This window comes from Physeter macrocephalus, chromosome 21 (assembly GCF_002837175.3).
Source record: "Physeter macrocephalus isolate SW-GA chromosome 21, ASM283717v5, whole genome shotgun sequence".
NCBI lineage: Eukaryota > Metazoa > Chordata > Mammalia > Artiodactyla > Physeteridae > Physeter > Physeter macrocephalus.
Genome location: NC_041234.1, coordinates 2,507,407 through 2,528,369, shown reverse-complemented (window position 1 = coordinate 2,528,369; position 20,963 = coordinate 2,507,407). Strand labels below are relative to the sequence as shown.

At 37.8% G+C, this 20,963-nt stretch overlaps 1 protein-coding gene across 1 annotated transcript in view; it reads left to right on the top strand.

Moving 5' to 3' along the window:
* Positions 1-17,711, top strand: part of BEND2 (BEN domain containing 2) — a 119,106-nt gene extending 101,395 nt beyond the window's left edge. The window contains exons 13-17 of the mRNA XM_028482885.1: positions 5,512-5,712; positions 7,208-7,323; positions 9,056-9,272; positions 12,042-12,245; positions 17,515-17,711. Of these exons, the coding sequence (XP_028338686.1) occupies positions 5,512-5,712; positions 7,208-7,323; positions 9,056-9,272; positions 12,042-12,245; positions 17,515-17,711 (935 nt within the window). The remainder of the gene's footprint in view (positions 1-5,511; positions 5,713-7,207; positions 7,324-9,055; positions 9,273-12,041; positions 12,246-17,514) is intronic.
* Positions 17,712-20,963: the final 3,252 nt, after the last annotated feature.

Sequence of the window (20,963 nt, the reverse complement as noted above, 5' to 3'; positions counted from 1 at the left end):
GCACAGTAGCTGGGTCCTATGGTAATAGTAAGTTGAATTTTGTAAAATACTGGCAAACTGTTTTCCAGTGTAGCTGTACCATTTTACATTCCCACCAGCAACGTATGAATGATCTAGTTTCTTTGCAAGTGTATTTCTGCTCTTTGTTTTTATTATTCTTATGATTAAAAAAGTTCTTTTGGCTGCACCACACAGCATGTAGGATGTTAGTTCCCTGACCAGGGATGAAATCCGTGCCCCCTGCAGTGGAAGCGCTGAGTCTTAACCACTGGACCGCCAGGGCAGTCCCTGTGGATTTTATTCTTTCTTCCTTCCTCATGCTCCAAGCTTCCTTCCTTCGTTATATCCTTTTGGTCAGATGAGTTTCCTTTAGCCAGTTTTTAAGGGTAAGTCAGTCAGTAACGGTTTTTTTTTAGTTTTCCTTTGTCTGCGGATGTTTTTATTTTTCCTTCATTCCTGAAGGATAGATTTGCCTGAAATAAAAATTACTGTTGAGATCTTGTCTTTCAGCACTTGAAAATGTTTTACTTTTCAAAATGTTGTTCAAACAGAATCCGGCACAGAAATGAGTTGTGAGACAATGAATTATCTAATGGCACAGGAAGATGACAGCGACGAAGATACTGATTCAGAAAATTTCTTCCCCACTCCTGGTTTTGGTGAGTTTGAAATGATCCCTATTATGATACACTCTAACCTAGATCCAGCAGCATTCTTAATATTAATTGTTAGTGACTGCTTTTTCAACATTAAACTTTTCATTTGGAGATATTTCAGAATCACATATAGTTGCAAGAAAGAATAGAGACATCCTGTGTACCCTTTACCCAATACCTCCCAATAGTAGTATTCTGCAAAAATATAGTAGAATAACACAACTAGGATTCTGACATTGATATGACCACAGATCTCTTCAGATGACCCCAGCTTTACTTGTGTTTATTTGTGTGTGTGTCTGTGTGTGTGCATGTAGTTCTCTGCACTTTTTTTTTTTTTTTTTGCCTTACACGGGCCTCTCACTGCTTCGGCCTCTCCCGTTGTGGAGCACAGGCTCCGGACGCGCAAGATCAGCGGCCATGGCTCACCGGCCCAGCCGCTCCGCGCGGCATGTGGCTCTCACTGCTTCGGCCTCTCCCGTTGTGGAGCACAGGCTCCGGACGCGCAAGATCAGCGGCCATGGCTCACCGGCCCAGCCGCTCCGCGCCGCATGTGGGATCTTCCCGGACCGGGGCACGAACCCGTTTCCCCTGCATCGGCAGGCGGACTCTCAACCACTGCGCCACCAGGGAAGCCCTCTCTGCACCTTTCTGACGTGTTTAGGTGCAGGTATTCACCACTACGGTCACCACTACCGTCATGATACAGAACTGTTCTGTCACTTCCAGGAACCCTCTTTTGGCTTTTTATAACCACACTCACCTCCTTCTTGTCATTCTTTCCCTGCCTTCATCTTTAATCCATCCAAATATGAATGTGTTCTCCGTCTTTACAATTTTTTAATTGCAGGACAATGTTCTATTAATGGACTCATATAGTAGTTAATATTTAAGGATTGCCTTTTTCTCACTCAGCATAATTCCCTGGACATTCATCCAAGTTGCTGTATGTATCAGTAGTTCCTTCCTTTTTATTTCTGAGCACAACCATGATTTGTTTATTTGTTCACCTCGTGAAGGACATCTGGGTTTTTTCCAGTCTTTAGCTATTAGGAGTAAAGTTGCTGTGAACATTCACGTGCAGGTTTTTGTCTGAACGCAGTTTTCTTTTCCCTGTGATAAAGGCCCAAGAGCAGAGTTGCTGGGTAGTATGATAATTGCCTGTTTAGTTTTATAAGAAATAGGCAAGCTACTTTCAGAATGAGTGATTTTACATTCCCACCAGCAATGTATAAGTGATTCATTTTCTCTGCATCCTCACCAGCATTTGGTGTTTTCACTATTTTTAAAATTTTATCCATTCTGGTAGGTGTATAGTGTAATAATATTTCATTCTGGGTTTAATATGCATTTGCATTTGTAGTTAATATTTAAGGATTGCCTTTTTCTCACTCAGCATAATTCCCTGGACATTCATCCAAGTTGCTGTATGTATCAGTAGTTCCTTCCTTTTTATTTCTGAGCACAACCATGATTTGTTTATTTGTTCACCTCGTGAAGGACATCTGGGTTTTTTCCAGTCTTTAGCTATTAGGAGTAAAGTTGCTGTGAACATTCACGTGCAGGTTTTTGTCTGAACGCAGTTTTCTTTTCCCTGTGATAAAGGCCCAAGAGCAGAGTTGCTGGGTAGTATGATAATTGCCTGTTTAGTTTTATAAGAAATAGGCAAGCTACTTTCAGAATGAGTGATTTTACATTCCCACCAGCAATGTATAAGTGATTCATTTTCTCTGCATCCTCACCAGCATTTGGTGTTTTCACTATTTTTAAAATTTTATCCATTCTGGTAGGTGTATAGTGTAATAATATTTCATTCTGGGTTTAATATGCATTTGCATTTGGATAGTGATATACAACATGTTTACATGTGCTAATTTTCCATCTGTATGTTCTTTCTCTGAAATATCTGTTCTGTCTTCTAATTTGTTTTCTTTCTTTCTTTTTTTTTTACTGCTGACGTTTCGGAGTTGTTTAGGTATTTGTGGATACTGGTCTTCTGTTGGATATGTGGTTTGCAAATATTTGCTTCCTTTTTGCAGGTTTCCTTTTCATACTGTTTACAGGTTTTTTTTGTTTTGTTTTGTTTTGCAGAGAGAAAGTTTTTAATTTTTGTAAGGTTCCTGCTGTATTTTCCTTTTATTTATTTTACTTTAGGTATCGCGTCTGTGAACTTTTTTAGTTGTTGATCCCCAATTTTTTCTCCTTTGCTTTTTTCTAAAGGTTTTATATTTTACATTTCACATTTGCGTTAATTTTGTATAAGGTGTGAGATATAGGTTGAGGTTCTATTTTTTTTTGCCTACGGCTATCCAGTTGCTGCAGTACCATCTTTGCTCCATTGAATTGCTTTTGTACCTTAATCAAAATCCAACTAGGCATATTTGTGTAGCTCTATTTCTGGGATCTCTATTGCGTTCCACTGATCTATGTTTCTACCCCCTTGCCAAACCACAGCCTTGTGATTATTGTTTTCATATAGTTAGCCTTGCCATCAGGTAGGATGATTCCTCCTACTTTTCTTCTTTTTCAAAATATTTTAAATATGGTAGGTCCTGTGCCTTTCCATCCTAATTTTATTTTTATGTGTTTATTTTTAAAATATGTATTTATTTGGTTGCACTGGGTCTGAGTTGTGGCAGGTGTGCTCCTTAGTTGCGGTACGCGGGCTCCTTAGTTGTGGCATGCGAACTCAAACGCTTAGTTGTGGCATGCATGTGGGATCTCGTTCCCTGACCAGGGATTGAACCCGGGCCCCCTGCATTGGGAGCGTGGAGTCTTAACCACTGAGCCACCAGGGAACTGTCCCCCATCCTAATTTTAGAATAAGCCTGTTTCTGTTTCCCCTAGAAATGCTGGGATTTTGTGTGTGTATGTGTATTCAGTTTTATATAATTTCATGACATCCTCCATCACTGTCAAGATTCAGAACAGAGAAGCCCCAATGCAACTTTTTTTACAAGAGTTGGTGGTGGGATTGGGCTGTGGACTCTCGTTTGCTGATCACATCCTAGAGGAGACCCTTTTCCTTTAAATAATTGTAATATCGAAACTAGAAGATAGTTGAAAAATTGTGGTCTTTGTGTACAATGGGCAGTGTGGTATGCTGTTCTTCGAAGTATAATTTGGTGAAAACTTTGTGGATGGTAAGTTGTTTAAAAATCCTTTGAAGTATTTATTCTAGTTGACTCAGTAATCCCACTTCTATCCAAAGGTATAATAAAAAAGATTTGTATTAAAATTGTGGTACCAAAATTGTTTTTTTTTTTTTTTTTTTTTTTTGTGGTATTTGGGCCTCCCTCTGCTGTGGCCTCTCCCGTTGCGGAGCGCAGGCTCAGCGGCCATGGCTCACGGGCCCAGGCGCTCCGCGGCACGTGGGATCCTCCCAGACCGGGGCGCGAACCCGGTTCCCCTGCATCGGCAGGCGGACGCGCAACCACTGCGCCACCAGGGAAGCCCCCAAAATTGTTTTTTATAGACTCATGAAAAATTGGAAACAGCCAAATAAGCAACCATAGGGAATTAGTTAAGTGACTCCTGGTATACCACGGTATGTGAGGCAGTAAGCATAATGGTTAAAAGCATTGGCTACTTAGTCAGACTGCCTGTGTTTAAATGCTGGTATTTTGTTTACTAACCATGTGACCTTCAGTCACTTGTCTGACCTAAATATTAGTTTATTCATTTGTGAAGTGGCAAAAATTATAGTACCTACTTTATAGAATTGTGAGGATCAAATGCGATAATTCATTTAAAGCTCTTAACACAATGCCCAGAACATAAGTGCAACATAAATGTCACCTGTCAGGAAAATTATGATGATAGGGATGCAGATATGGAAAAAGAAAATGGAGAAATATGCAAAATATAATGATAACTGCAAAAGCAGGATTCAAACTGTATATAAGGTTTGCTTTCAATTTTGTGTTTTAAAAAAAGATACAGAAAAAAGAATAGAAAACATTAGAAGAAGATTAATGGTTCAAGGCACTTGGCATATAAACAGATAGACTTAGCTTTTAAAACTGGCTGTATAACTAGCAGTGTGATCTTGTTCAAATAACTTACCTTCTCTGGGCCTCAGTTTTCTCATCTGATAAGTGAGAATAAGTTTTTAGGATAATGAAACTGAGCTTATAGATGTAAAATATTTAGCACAGTGCTTGACATATAGTAGATACTCTATAAATGCTAAATATTGAAAATTTTTAAAAATTATATACACCCATATTTTCTAAATTGTCTTCAAGGAACATATACTCACTCAGTAATATAGCTCTGAATGTACATATATATATATTTTTTTTTAAAAAAAAATATTTATTTATTTATTTGGTTGCGCCAGGTCTTAGTTGAGGTAGGTGGGCTCCTTAGCTGCTGCTTGTGGGCTGCTTAGTTGCGGCACGCGGGCTCCTTAGTTGTGGCATGTGAACTCTTAGTTGTGGCATACATGTGGGATATAATTCCCTGACCAGGGATCAAACCCAGGCCCCCTGCACTGCGACACCAGGGAAGTCCCCCCTGAGTGTACTTATAGAATGTAAAAGGGAGCAGTGGGATCTCTGAGCAACATGGTTACATATGCACTTGTGGCCTCAGAATTAAATTTATTTAAGACAATGAACCGATTAGTTCAAGTACAGCAAATTCAAGACTAGCAAAGGTGAAAAAATGCTAACAGTTGTGCAGATGGCATCAAAGAGACTCATTTAAGGAAAAGAAGAGATAAGTATAGAAAAAAATTCACCCAGGTAGAAATTTGTGAATTAGAAATCAATTAGTTTAATTTTCTTGGGCACTTTCATGGTAGCCTTGCATAAAAAAACAAGGATTTTAATTTTTCCCTGTATTTTTAAAGGATATCTTGGTGATCCAAGAAGAAATGTCAGGATGCTTGATATTCATTTGATGATTGCACAGAAGGAGGCCAAACCTAAGCATGCAGCCCGCTACTTGGTTCGTATTTTGTTCTCCAAGGAAATCATGATTGCCAGCTCTGTAGCTGTCAATTCCCAAGGCCACCAACCCCTGGATCCAAACAAAATGGCTGCAATAAGAGGTATGTAGGGACTTCCCTGGTCGTCCAGTGTTAAGACTCTGCACTTCCACTGCAAGGGATTCCCGGTTGGGGACCTAAGATCCCACATGCCGCATGGAGTGGCAAAAAAAAAAAAAAAGTATATAAAGTCATTATGGAATCTTTTCATTTGGTTATCTGATGAGTGTCATTGGTAGTTGAAGAAATAATGATGGGGGCTTCCCTGGTGGCATAGTGGTTGAGAATCCGCCTGCCAATGCAGGGGACATGGGTTCGATCCCTGGTCCTGGTAGATCCCACATGCTGCAACTACTGAAGCCCGCTCACCTAGAGCCCGTGCTCCACAACAAGGGAAGCCACCACAATGAGAAGCCTGCGCACTGCAATGAAGAGTAGCCCCCGGTCACCGCAACTGGAGAAAGCCTGTGCGCAGCAACGAAGACCTAAGACAGCCAAAAATAAATAAATAAAATAAATAAATTTAAAAACAAAAAGAAATAATGATGAAGTCTGTGTGAATCTTAGAATTGTTCATTTTTTCACCTAAACCAGACTTTACAATTTAGTAGTATGTAATGGGTAACAACTTCTAAAGAGCAAAACTTGTCTATAGACGGATGGAATAAGGTAAACTTTATTGGTTATAGTTGCTTATGGTTAGTACTAGGTCAGTTTTTCAGTGCTGAGACTTGGTACTAAAAAATCAAGAAAAAGCAAAAGAAAAAAGTGGGAAAATAAAGCACATTTCACTGCTAGTAACTGGCAACACAGAAATAGTGTCTCATAATTAATCCATTCTAGCCTCCTGCTTTCTTGTGTTCCAGAAATGTGTATGGAGGTCCTAAAAGTCATAGGCACTAAGGATACAACAATGAACGAGTAGTTCTGCCCGCAAGGAGTTCACAGCCTAGAAAGGGACACATTGAGGGAAACAGATCAATTCCAATCCATTGTGGTAATGTGGAAGCTCAGAGAGCAGAGCACCTACTTTGAGGGCATTAGGGAAGGCTTACTAAGGACAAGACATTTGAGCTAGATTTGGAAGGATTCCTTAGCTACGTAAAGAAAATAGGAAGAGTATTCTAGGCAGAGGAAATAACTTTTGGGGAAGATAGACATGTTTTGTGCACAAATAACTGGGCCATGGTGTAATAATGTTTGCAATAACACTATTTTCTCCTCACAGGTTTCCTTCTATTTTTAGATCCAATTTATCCATAGGGTTATTAAAGGGCATTAGCACCTGAAATAGTTGACTTTTTATTATACATTTTTTTCTAAATCACCAAAACCTCATTATGGGCTCCCTAGGTCAGTGTTTTAGGGAATTGCATGTTAGAAGAAATGAGATATTCAGCTAAGCATCCTCTTTGAGTAGAATTTCTAAACTCTTAGAAACAGAGAAAAGGATGACAATTAAAAATAGAAAATTTCAGTATTTTAAATAAAAAAATTTTTGTCAGTATCTTTGTTAATTTTTTCCCTAATTTTTATGAATACTTTCCACTATTTGCAGAACATCTGGCAGCAGTTTTTCCCAACCATGATTTACGTGAATGTGGAAAAGACTGGCAAGACTGTATTTCCGATATCAATTCTCTGATCTGCTATTTATGTTCCCAAAGAACACCCGTAAGTTATTTTTCATTTAAATATGGTCACTGCTGTATAAGTGCATACTGTATACAACTCCAGAACTGATGGCATGATGTACAGGATCTTCAGTCCATGTGCTCAAAATCTTGTTTATTTAATTTAGGGGCAGGGTGTGTTCTCTCAAAAGCATACTGCCTATTTATTTCACTCTTTGACATTTTGTGCCCCATAAAAATATCCTAAAAATAAAATAAATCAAATATAGTGTAATAATTAGTATATTTGAAGCCAAGGGCTATACTAGAAAAAATGTCAACTACCAAGATATTTGGCAAATCTTCTTCAGGATCCCACTGAGTAACACATAAAAGAGCAGACTGTGATGCTACTTAGCTGTTGTAATAGTAGTTAAGGATGGCACAGGAGAAAAGGAAGGTATTTCATTATTCGTTAACTTTCAGTGATGGCAGAAACTGGTGAAAATATTGCATGTCATGAGGTTAAGTTTTCACAGATATTTTGTAATCTGTATAGTTACATGGTAAGCGGGAATCTGACTTCTCTCACCCATCCTATCTTCAGAGTGCATTAGAGTTTTGGTTTTTTTTAAAACACAAATGGGTCAGTAGGGAAGAGAGTCATGTCTATTGCCTTCTCCTGATGAAGCCTTTAACATAATGACAATTCCTAATTTCCGCCCACCTCTCTAAAGCCCCCATTTTATTCTCACCATATCTAGTCACTCCTGTGTCTCTAGAGTAAGTTTCTGGAAACTATTTGCCAAGAATATTTGTAGCTGAGCTTATGTTTTCCTGGTGAACGGCTTGATTTCAGTGATAGCTCAAGCACCATCTGTATGAAACCAAATTTGCTTATTTTTCACATTCCCTTTTATATCCTACAAAAATTGCACCTTAAACATTTGAATGTAAAATCATGATACTGCCGGGAAATGGTAATTTGCATATTGCTTAGGCATCAGAAGAGAAGTGGCATCTGCCAAGTGCCTGCTGTGTCCTTGATTAGGAGAGGGATATGTCCTCACTACTCAAAGTCGGTCTGCGGACCAGCGGCAGCAGCACTGGAAAGCTCGTGAGAAATGCAGAGACTTGAGTTCCACACCAGACTCACTGAGGCAGAATTTGCATTTTAGCCAGACCCCCCAGGTTATTTTTGTGCACATTGAAGTTTGAGAAGTCCCAGCCTAGGGCAGTGCTTGTCAACTCTAGGTATATATTAGAAACGTGTGAGACACTTTTTAAAAAAGTTTTTAATGCTTGAGCTCTCCCACTCCCTCTACCAGAGATTCTGGTTGAATTTGCCGTGAGTGGGGCCCCAGCACAGCTTAAAAAAACCCACAAGATCCCTAGGGTAATTCAAATGTTCAAACGTGCAGCCAGATTTGAGGACCACCGGGGAAAGAGAAAACAAAAACACTAAAAAAAAAACACCCCAAAGTTGTCATCTTTGAGAAACTCATGTATTCATTTATTTATGACATGTTTATTAAGCACTTATTTTGTGCCAACAATTATTCAGTTCGTTAGACAGCTACTAAGTCCCCCAAGAAGCAGCGAGTCATGGCAGCTGGAGGAAGAATCCACCTACACATCTTTTATCACACCAAACAGCATTCGTGGGCTTCAGCCCACCTTATTAGAAACAGTTGCTTCCCCACCAACCTGGGGGGCCCTGGTAGATGATGGAGCATGTCCCTATTTTCCCACTATGGGACTTTGTTTATAGATACAATTTTGTGTTTCAGCAGAAAACTGTTAACAACAATATAGAGCCTACCAACCCCGATACAGATTCGAAGGATAAAAGGGATGGTGATGACAGTGAAAGTAGTTCCCTGTTATCTCAGCAAGCAGCTGGCTCAGAAACAAGAGAAAATGGGAATTCTCAGCAGAACAGCAGTGCTCTCCCTGAAGGAATTAAAGAACCTTCCACTGATAATTCAACGGTATCTTATGAAACACTGGGTGAGTTTTAAAATAAGTTCTCTTAATGATAAATGTTGAATCTGGATGATGGATTTGTGGGGCTCGTACTATTCTCTCTACTTCTATGTACATTTGAAATTTTTCAAAAGAAATCTAAACAACTTAATCCTTTATATTAGTGAATTAATGAAATATAGATACCTAGTTCTGAGACTGATAGTTTTTTAACTATAAGCTAAATCTATTATTTTTCCTTTGGAAAGTAGTTCTCAGCCTACTCCCTTGACTAGTGTGAACTCTCAGGTTAGTAACCTTTCTCCGCAGGTAGAAGAAAAGGAGCTACAGCTGGATGGGCCAGAAGCAATTCAGGGGTCTTGTTCTCTGTGTGCCAGGCACATTGCAGATACTTCATAAAGCGTTTGTGCATGAACTAATGAATCCCATTCCTCAGAATATTGTGCCCTCACTGCTAGCTATCTGCTGCAGGCATATCCTGCTTCATTAGTGTCAAGTGACAGTGGGTTCTGTAGGTGACTGCCATCTGCCGCTCACACTTCCCAATGCCTTTCCCGAGGATGCTGGGATTTAGTGACACCTGAGGTAGCAAAACTATTTTCTGTCTCTCCCTTGCCCCCATATCAACCCTAAGTAGAATATTACCTGTGAACCTGATCAAGTAAAATTATTTAAATAATGTATCTTTATAGTATATTTTTTCCATTATAATCGGGTTATATGCCATAGAAACAGACTCTGTTCAAATTAAACCACCACAACGAAAATCACTGGATGATCCTAGATTAAAAGAAGCAAAGAACAAACAGCCACAGGCAGGAGCCAGAGCAGCCCTGAGACCGTGGCATCTGGGATCCATTGAAGTCTCTGAGGCTCTGTGTCTGTAGCTTCCATGATTTTTAGGTTCTAGTTTTCTCTTGTCACTGTTCTGATTCCCAGGAGAAGGAATCCAGTTTGGGGAGCTTGGGTCACAGGTCTCTGACCCTGACTCAGCTAGAATCAGGGGACAGGGCAACTAAGCAAATTGTAAGCCAGGCAGCCCCCACAATTTGTGTGTAGTCTATTATGCCATTTTATTGAAAAACTGGAAAATACTTAGGAGGGAAGAAGAGTTTCCACAATCAAGATACCTTAAAAAACTATTGTGGGGACTTCCCTGGTGGTCCAGTGGGTACGACTCTGTGCTCCCAATGCAGGGGGCTCGGGTTCGATCCCTGGTTGGGGAGAGTTTGCATGCTGCAATGAAGATTTCACGTGCTACAACTAAGACCCGGCACAACATAAATAAATAAATATTAAAAAAAAACACAACACCTCAGTGGGGAAAAAAACCTATTGTGGACATTTTCATTTTCTTCCAGTTTTTTTTCTTATGAACCTTTTAAAGAATTATGGTCTCCATATAATTACTCTTCTTTTTAACATGTTTTTCCTTAAGAATCTCCAATCTTCACAATCATTGCATTTAACAGGCATATAACATTCCACTGAGTAAGTAAAACGTAATTTATTTAACTACCTCCCTCTTTTTGTTATTGTTGTTATTTTGTTTTGTTTTTGTTTTGTTTTTCATTTGTTTGAGGATTTTTTTGGAGAGGATTATCAATCATGCAAATCATGCCGTGAAAAAAAGAATTGTACGTATTTTGGATTCTTTTAAATTAGGTTCGCAGAATTCGACTTACCAGGTTAATGAGTATTTACCTTTTTTTCTGACTCTTGATAAATACTGCTAGATTAATCTTATAGATGTTAAGTCTTTGGACTCACTGAGTGAATTTTTAAAATAATTTAATCTCTCTTGCTAAATGTTGGATCTGGGTGATTCAACAATTTATACTCTCGCCCATTAAATGATGGATGTTCCAAGATGAAAAATATGTTTATTAACTTGTCAGAATCATACTTGTCTAATATTTTTTCTTACATAAGTCTTTGTTATATGTACAATATAATATTTTTTAAGTATGGTTAATTTGAATCACTATGGACTGAAGAGAGATGGTGATGATTAGGCTGTAGAGTTGAGAAATAAAAACAGGCTTAAAATTTATTTTTCAGTTCAAGTAAGTTATCCAAAATATGATTTTTTTTTTTTTTGCGGTACACGGGCCTCTCACTGTTGTGGCCTCTCCCGTCGCGGAGCACAGGCTCCGGACGCGCAGGCTCAGCGGCCACGGCTCACGGGCCCAGCCGCTCCGGGCATGTGGGATCTTCCCGGACGGGGGCACGAACCCGCGTCCCCTGCATCGGCAGGCGGACTCTCAACCACTGCGGCCACCAGGGAAGCCCTAAAATATGATATTTTAAGATGAGTTTGTTGAGTTTTAAATGATGAGTTTAATACCAAATAAAAAACCTACATTTAAAAAGTTATAAATATTTTAGTAAGAATCATGTTTCTTAATTTTGAAAAAGCCTTTTCTGTAAGTAGGAAAACAATTCATTAAAACTACTTAGAGTTTTTGATACAATAAAAATTAATTTTAAGAAAGCTACTTAGAATTTGTTACCAAATGTAATGTTAAAACTGATTGTATCCTAAAAGGTAGCAGAACACTGAATTGTCCTCTTGAACAATCAGAGCACATGTAATTACATCAGAAGTGATTCCTGTCTCATTTATCATGCTGTCTCGTGATACACTAAAAACTTAAAGCTTTAATTTTTTTAACCTCTCAAATTCTTGAGCCTAAAAATTCAGAAAAGTCAACTTTTCTGTTACAGCCTTTTAAAAACTTGAACCTAACATTTGCCATGAAAATTGACATCTTCTTTCTCTTTTGCTTCTAGAATATCTTGGAAATCCGTGTAGAAATATACAGATGCCAAAATCAGTTCTGAATATAGCAAAAGCGAAGTCTCTCCCAGAGCTGTCAGCCAGATACCTTATTCGCAACCTGTTCACAGAGGAAGTCCTGATAAAAAGTAATGTCTCTGGCACTCTGGGGCGTGGCACATACATCCTTAACGCCAATAAGATGAACGCTCTCCGAGGTGTGTTACATGTCGAGTATGTGAGAATAAATAGAAGCAAAGTGTGTTAGAGAAGGACAGAAAGAAAAATTCATTCAGTTTATGTGTATTTTGAAGAGAGGGAGCTCTTTTACTAATTCCCTCATTTGGGTATAACAGCAGCAGGTTCATGAATGTGTTTCTTTTCGCATTTGGGTTCTCAGAGCTAATTGCTCTGTCTTGAGCAGCTTTATTAGAACAGGAAAGGCATTATTGACTGTGGCTCCTGGTATGAACTGCCAGATGTATGGAAACTCAAACACCTTCATTTCAAGGTCGAAGCTGCTGGGCTTTGTCAATTTGCAGAAGTGTCAACAATAGCACAGCAGGTTAATTTGCTAGTTTTTCCTTGTGCACATGAGCACAGTGTAGTCTTTATTTATGACATAAATAGATGAAATAATAAAGCTTCCAGAAGCAATTCTGTGAAATTTTAAATTTAGACCAAGCAGGAAGCAGAATATTCCTTACTTGTGTCACTGGTACCCAGTAAAGATATAGTTCTGAGCCCTGGCCTAATTTCAGTTGGCAGGTTCCTGCCTTCATATCACACGTTTCACATCCATCAGATTTGAAGAACACTTGTGTTTCACACTAAACTAAAGAAATCTGGCTCATAGCACCTTTCGTAAGCATTTGCTATCATCTAATCCAAATGGTTTCAATTTTTTTCCCCTGCAACCCATAGTAAGAAATATATTTTACATTGTGATTGAGTATGTGTGTGATTTTTTAAAAACTGAAGCAAAAATTTCACAAACAGTACTTACTCTTCCTATGAGAATTACATTCCAATGTTTTCTGTTACTTTTTTTTTAAGTGCTGCTATCACTAATTTCATGACCTAGTAATTGGTCATAATTTGCAACTTGAACATCACTGAACTAACCCACCACGCAAAAAACCACAACCCAATTCCTCTTACCTTATAGTAAGAAAAGAACACAGAGTTTGTAACCAGTTTGGAAATGAAGGTGTTAATAGAAGAAATAGTCTTTCTAATTAAAAAAATTTTTTTTAAATGAGAGGTAAAAGGTGACTTTTAGAGTTCTTTAATGTCTGGAATAGATTAGTTCCTTAAAAGTGGACTAAAAATATTATTCTATGTATTTTGTTTTGTTTTATCCCTTAATGAATTATATTACAAATCAAGAAGATGTCTTTTGTAGTGAAAAATATTCAGCATGAGTTTGACATACTATCCACTTAGGGCATATTTTAACAAATTTCCCATAAGACTCAAAGTTCTACTCCTTTGTAGAAGGACAGCCATGTAAGTCATTTCAGCAAAGAGAATGCAGTAGAATCATCATTGTCCTGGGGGGCACAGCCAGGCCCAGGGAGGAGAAGCTGACAAGAAAGCATATTTTACTTTAATATGAGGACACGATGAATTTGGAGAATGAAAAGGCTCAGAGTAACAGCTGAATGACCAGAGATGTGAGGAGATTCCTGCATTAGTAGGAGAACTAAGCTTTATGGGCTCTAACATAACATCTTTAGAAGTATTGGTTCAGTATCAACTATTTAAAACATACAGAAATGTATAGAAAATAATATAGTAATAAATTAACACCTGTCTACCCAGTATAGATATATTTTGCTTTTTGTGCTCTAGGTTTTTTAAAATAATAAATCATTACTGATACCATTAAAACTCCATCCCAACATCTGTTTCCCCTGTCTTTCTCCCCAAAAGTAATCACAGTCTTGGAGTTGGATATATCATTCCCATGCATATTTTATACTTTTGCTACCTCTGTTGATATGTAATATTGTTTTGTAGTTGTTTTAATGTACATAAATGGGAATATATAGTACATATCCTTTTGAAATTATTTTATCACCCAATGTTATGTTTTTGAGATCTAACTCATGTATTTTAACTGCTGATTGCTGATTGGTATCAGCAGTTGGTAAACCAGATTATTCTTCTATTCTAAGATCACTTCTTATCCTAAGATTTTATTATTTTGGGGGAACTCTTCTGGAAATTAATAGTCAAAGGTAAATATGTCCAGTAGCCAAAGGTATTGATTTCACCTAAGAAACTGTTATGTGATGCTCTCTGAGAGTTCAGTTATCACTTAAGGTCTCTTTAAAGAATGGTCTATATGGAGAAAGTTAGTAGGCTGCAGATTTGCAATCAGCAAGCAACCCTTACTCCTGCCCCCTCCCGTCCATTTCTGAACATAACAGAACTGTAAAATCTTAGCAGGGAGTACATTAGGTCCTCTAATACAGCTTCTCACCCAGGGCAGGAGTTCCCATCTCAGCTTTGGCATATAGTTGCCTCCCCTTGGCTTGAACACTTCTGTTGATGGCAGTCCACTACATTTTAAAAGGGTTCTAATTCATAAGAAAGTTCTTCTTCCAAGTGACTCAAAATTTACCTCCCTGCGAGTAATGCACATTTGTCCTGCTTATTCCTTCTAGAGCTAAATTGGGTGGATCTAATCACTTTTCACATGATAGGCCTTCAAGTATTTAAAGACAGCTATCACTTTCTGCTGTATGCGTTAGGAGAGAATAGATATACCCTTTCCTCCCACTTTCAAGTTCAGAACCAGGTGAGTGACAGCCACTAGAATCTGGCAGGTGGAGAGTAAAATATCAGCTTTATTTTTGAATCATACATGCCCAGTTCTTCTAAACTTTCCCATTTAGAGATCCCTCTACATGGAAGTGTGAGGATTAGAGACTAAGTGTTTGAGGATTGGAGAATAAGTGTTATTCCTAGCTTTTCCCCACAAAGTCTTAAACTTTTACAGTTAAATATCTCCATTTTGTTCAGTAATTCCTCATATAAATATTGTCCTAATTTTTCTTGATCTCGTTCAGTGACTAACTTCATATGTGCTCAAGTTAACCCAGAATGCAATAGTACTATTACCTACAGGGCTGTTAATGCAGCCTAAAATGGCACTTGCCATTTAAAAATTTATGGTTATCTAAACCCCTAGATCATTTTTTTCTATATACTGACATTTATCCAATACTTTTTATTTTATTTTATTAACTTTTTTAAAATGAAAGATTCTTTAAAGTCTATAGTGCTTTACTATCCAGTACTTCTATTGTTAGTATTTAGGCTGTTCCTATTTATACTGTTAGTATTTTTTTAATGTAAATGTAGGATTTTATATTTATTCCTCCTGCATTTTATCCTGTTAGTGTAGAGCAGCATTCCCCAAACTATGTTTCTTAAAGACAGCTGGGGGCTTCCCTGGTGGCGCAGTGGTTGCGCGTCCGCCTGCCGATGCAGGGGAACCGGGTTCGCGCCCCGGTATGGGAGGATCCCACGTGCCGCGGAGCGGCTGGGCCCGTGGGCCATGGCCGCTGAGCTTGCGCGTCCGGAGCCTGTGCTCCGCAACGGGAGAGGCCACAACAGAGGAAGGCTCACATACCACAAAAAAAAAAAAAAAAAAAAAAAAAAAAGACAGCTGAATGTTAATAGTTTCTTCCTGAATAAAGTGCTTTTTAGTCATATGGCTAGGAAAGATCTTGATCTGGCACCCCAAGGGCCTCAGTCCATAGATCTGCTTCATTTGACTCTGTTTTAAAACGTGTTTTGAATGCCTTTAGCTGTCCAGCCTGCCTAGATCTCCATGGTCCTGACCCTCTGTTGCCTTACGTGTTACCACCTCCCTTATTTATGTGCCCCACCAAATGTGCATCTGTCACCTTTGATTCAGCACATCTCTCATTTTTTAAATAAATAAATAAATAATTTTTGGCTGCGTTGGGGCTTTGCTGCCGCACGCGGGCTTTCTCTAGTTGCGGTGAGTAGGGGCTGCTCTCTGTTGTGGTGCGCAGGCTTCTCATTGTGGGGGTTTCTCATTACAGTGGCTTCCCTTGTTGCGGAGCTCTGGCTCTAGGCGTGCGGGCTTCAGTAGTTGTGGCGTGTGGGCTCAGTAGTTATGGCTCGCGGGCTCTAGAGTGCAGGCTCAGTAGTTGTGGCGCACGGGCTTAGTTGCTCTGCGGCATGTGGGATCTTCCCGGACCAGGGCTCAAATCCATGTCTCCTGCGTTGGCAGGCAGATTCTTAACCACTGCGCCACCAGGGAAGTCCCCAGCACGTCTCTTTACTGTGGGATTTTTCAGTGGAGACTAACTCTGGAGTTAAGCATTTCTTATTTGCACAACCAGAATCTTTCCCCCCTAAGAAACTTCTTTTATGACTAATGTTTCAGAGAATACATTTTAGGAAACACCAATCAATTTAGGTTCCTTGTTGCAGTCTATTGAAAGCTTTGCAGGTACTTGTCTTCCAGTCTGTTAGTTATCTGTCCCAGCTTTGCTGTCATTGGGAGATGGGGCAAGCCTGCTTTCCATAACTTCTTTTTTGTTAATAAAAATGCACAGCAGGATAGAGCTTGATACTGAATCCAGTGACATATGACTAAAAGCCTCCTTCCAGGCTGCCACTGATCTGTTAGACCTTTGAGTATGAAAGCTTTTTAACTTTGTCACATGACTTGCTAAAATTTAGATATACTCTGTGTTTATGGCATTGTCCTGATTTCCTAGCCTTAATCCTATCGAAAAACAAATGACATTAATGTAGCCAACTAATGCTGGCCTGTAGTGATTGCCAGATCCTTTCCTAAGAGCTCAAAGGTATTTAGGAAATTACCTAAGAAAGTATCCAAGAGTAGCTCTGCTCTTCTAGTTAACACCCTCTTCCCCACCTTTCCCTTTGTCCTCCCACTTTTTCTGAGTGCTCCTTGAGCTGTGTTGCTCTGTTATAGACGTTTTCATTTAACTGCAAGATCTAAAGACTCTCATTCCTTTTGTCTGAGATAAACCAAGCAGTGCCAAAAAATTTAGCAGTAATAGCTTCTTGCCTTTAAAAGTATGAAAGACACCGCAGCCTCTAGTGTACTAGAACTTTATTAGCATGCCTCTATTTGATATAATGAATAACATACTAGATGCATGTTTAATAAATTTAAGAATAAGAAAAGTTTATGTAGGGTACTAAAGAGAGCAGATCTTGCTACATAACCAGATCATGGGGTATTTTGGTGTTTTTTGTGTGATTTAAGAATGGTGCTATTTCATATTACTATCCTTTCTGATGAAAAGATTTGTTCAGCTAATTTAATAATAGCTATAGTCCATGTGTTTTAATTAATTAAAGTCTTAATGACCCTTTCACAGACATAGCAATAATACTAAGGTTGAATAAATTCATTTCTCTGAGAAGTGATTTCTAATTAACTGTTATATTTTTGGACTTTACCACCAGAGTTTCTCCAAGACATCTACCCGACTTATGATCTATCAGAAACTGGATATGACTGGGAATTGTGTGTGACAGCTATCAATAGTTGTATTCGTAGTCTTAGATATGACCACAGGAAGTCCACATCCAAATCACAGCCGCCTCCAGCAACGACTCCTTCGACAGAGTCAGAGCCAAGAGATACTGGCTTAGCTGACTGAAGTACTTGAATGTCAGTCATCCAACTTTTTTTTTTCACTATTGTACCATCGTTTAAGTGTCTCAAGTTATTAATTCCAAAATTAGCCTGATGTAGTGGCATTGTAGTTCAGCGTTCACACCTAAAGAAATAACCTATGTTCTTTGTTTGCCCACAAGGGAGGCAGAATTGCATTATGAAGATATGTAATGTTTCATCTCATGAATAAAGTGATGGGCAATATTGCAGTAAGAACCTCTGAATGAAGGAATGGTTGTAAACTCCTAAAGATAGTTTTTATTGCTGTTTTAATGTAGAATGAGAATAGTACATTTAGCTGTTAATGACAGATGAAATCTGAGTGTCAGTGATACAGATACAGGTAGTGATGTAGAGAGCCACAGTTGGATAGGCAAATCATAATTCCGAGCATAGGAACTTGCAGGTAATAGACACTCAGTATGTCAAGTGAATCTTCAGTACAGAGCTTAGGTTAAGTTACACTGATTCAGAAGGGTGGTATGGTTTACATATAACCAAAACATGCGTGCTGGCTTTTGTTTTTTTTTTTTAACATCTTTATTGTAGTATAGTTGCTTTGCCATTTAGTTTCTGCTTTATAAAAAAGTGAATCAGCTATACATATACATATATCCCCATATCACCTCCCTTTTGCATCTCCCTCCCACCCTCCCTATCCCACCCCTCTAGGTGGTCACAAAGCACCCAGCTGATCTCCCTGTGCTATGCAGCTGCTTCCCACTAGCTATCAGTTTTACATTTGGTACTGTATATATGTCCATGCCACCTGGCTTTCTTATACATCCATCAGTAAAAGTGAATCAGCTATACATATACATATATCCCCATATCACCTCCCTTTTGCATCTCCCTCCCACCCTCCCTATCCCACCCCTCTAGGTGGTCACAAAGCACCCAGCTGATCTCCCTGTGCTATGCAGCTGCTTCCCACTAGCTATCAGTTTTACATTTGGTACTGTATATATGTCCATGCCACCTGGCTTTCTTATACATCCATCAGTAGGGGATTCATAGGATTGACATCATATTGTTTAACATAAGCTTTCCAGAGATGAGACCTATGTTCTTTTGATCTACTTCTGATAAGAACAGAATTCTTTTAATTAACTCCTGATAATATTTTATCACCCAAGTTTGCTAGGAGTTAACATAGAAAATCATATTAGGAGACTTTCTGGTTCCATTTAAGTAATTTAAATTTAAGAATATATCACTATGAATATAAAGAATCTGACAAGATTTAGACACTTTTTTTTCTGAAATGTCTATGTAAAGGTTTTAATATGTTTACTGTGTTTTTATGATTAATTCTAGCTGAAACGCATACAAGTTTAAATCTTACAAAGTTTAAATGAAAAAAATTTTTTATCAGGAATTCAATTAGAAAAAAATGATCTTAAAGGATATTGGTGGGATTATTGGAGAATTACAAAATCATTCCATTTTGCTCATAAATAGAATTTTTTTTTTTAATACTCAGGGTGCAATCCATCGGCTCCCCAGCCTGGCCACTCCTGCCTCCGCTGCCTACTGTTACATCTGAATCCTCACACTGAATGCCACTTCCTCCATGAAGCCTTCCTGCTTACTCCCTTCCTAGGATTTTTTTTTAAAATTGAAGTGTAGTTGATTTACAGTGTTGTGTTAGATTCTAGTGTACGGCAAAATGATTCAGTTATACATACACATATATTCGTTTTCAGATTCTTTTCCATTATAGGTTATCACAAGATATTCCCTGTGCTGTACAGTAAATCCTTGTTGTTTACTAGGATTTTATTTTTAACTTAAGCACTTTATTTTAAAGTTCTTGAATGTTTCAGCCATAGGAAATATTATATAATTTCATTGTTTGATCATTTGTGTTTAACAAACATTTTGTCAGTTACAATGCCATCTTTCAGCTTTCAACCTGTTGAACAGTCCTCAGTTACATTTGTTTTATAGTGTTCCTTGTTATTGTTCAAAGAGCAAATTTTTTTCCTTGTGATAGTTCAGTCTTTAGTTATGGCCATTTGCTTGTGACCCATGGCTTTGTCTTAGATAATACACATTAATTAAGTTCTGTTTTTTAATAAGGCAAAGAAGAAATTCAACAGAAAGTAATAAGTAGGTCAAACAGGATAGTTTGTGTGAAGTCTTGTTATTTTTGTGACTTGTTAGATAGTTTAAGATGGTTTTATGTGATCAGTTGGTAGAATAGATACATATTTTCATATATCTTTTGAAAATTAAATTCAACTTTGAGTATTTAGTGAAGTATAATATAGTTTTATAAAGATATAAGATTTAATTTTTAAGACACTGTTCTTTAAATAAATAATTTGCTATTAGTTGCCTTTAGTTTAATAAAACTATAGTATTTCTATGCATATCTTTATATGTTTAGGCTATGCCTACAGTGGTCTTAAGAAGTAGATAATTGAAGCCAAAAAGTCTTCCAGACTTTTAACTTCAGATTAATTCATCTAAATTAGTCTTTGGCTTCACCATCCAGTTTCACAAAAAATTTTACAAACTACTAGTAATAGAGTTAATATAGAAAAGTAAATTTATATCCTAGGCAAGATTAAGTTTCAAATTGTATATGCAGATTTCAAATTTGATTTGTATTTTGTGGTATCTGAAAGAGTCCCTGGATTAGAAGCAAAATTACGAAAACAAAAACTTCATATTTACAGAAGTTTTTCAATATTTATATGATTAACTTTATTATGGTGGTTGCTTATATAAGTTATTTGACCAGCCCTGTCCAATAGAACTTTCCATTATGTTGGTAATATTCTATGGTAATAGCTAGCTACATGTGGCTTTTGAGCACTTGAGATGTGGCTAATTAGATAGAGGAATTAGATTTTAAATTATATCATTTTAGCTAATTAAAATTAAAATTTAAAGTCATGTGAATAGTGGCTACTATACTAGATAGCACAGTTTAGAATGCACTTTTTTTTTAAGTGTTTAAAATCGTCCCCACAGTTTGAGTCATAGTAATATACACATAACTTCTTTAAAATCACAGAGCAAAATAAGTTTCATGAAGGTGTTTCAGATCTTATTTAAACTAAATTAGACCTTTTCTATCTACAAAATTTCACAGGTCAGCTTTGTTATTGTATCAGTCCAACGTTAAACACTTTAAATGTCTGCTCATAAGACTTGTTTTTGAAAAATGTATCGTTAATATATTTTGTTTTCCAAATAAATACAATGAATAAACATTTAAAATATT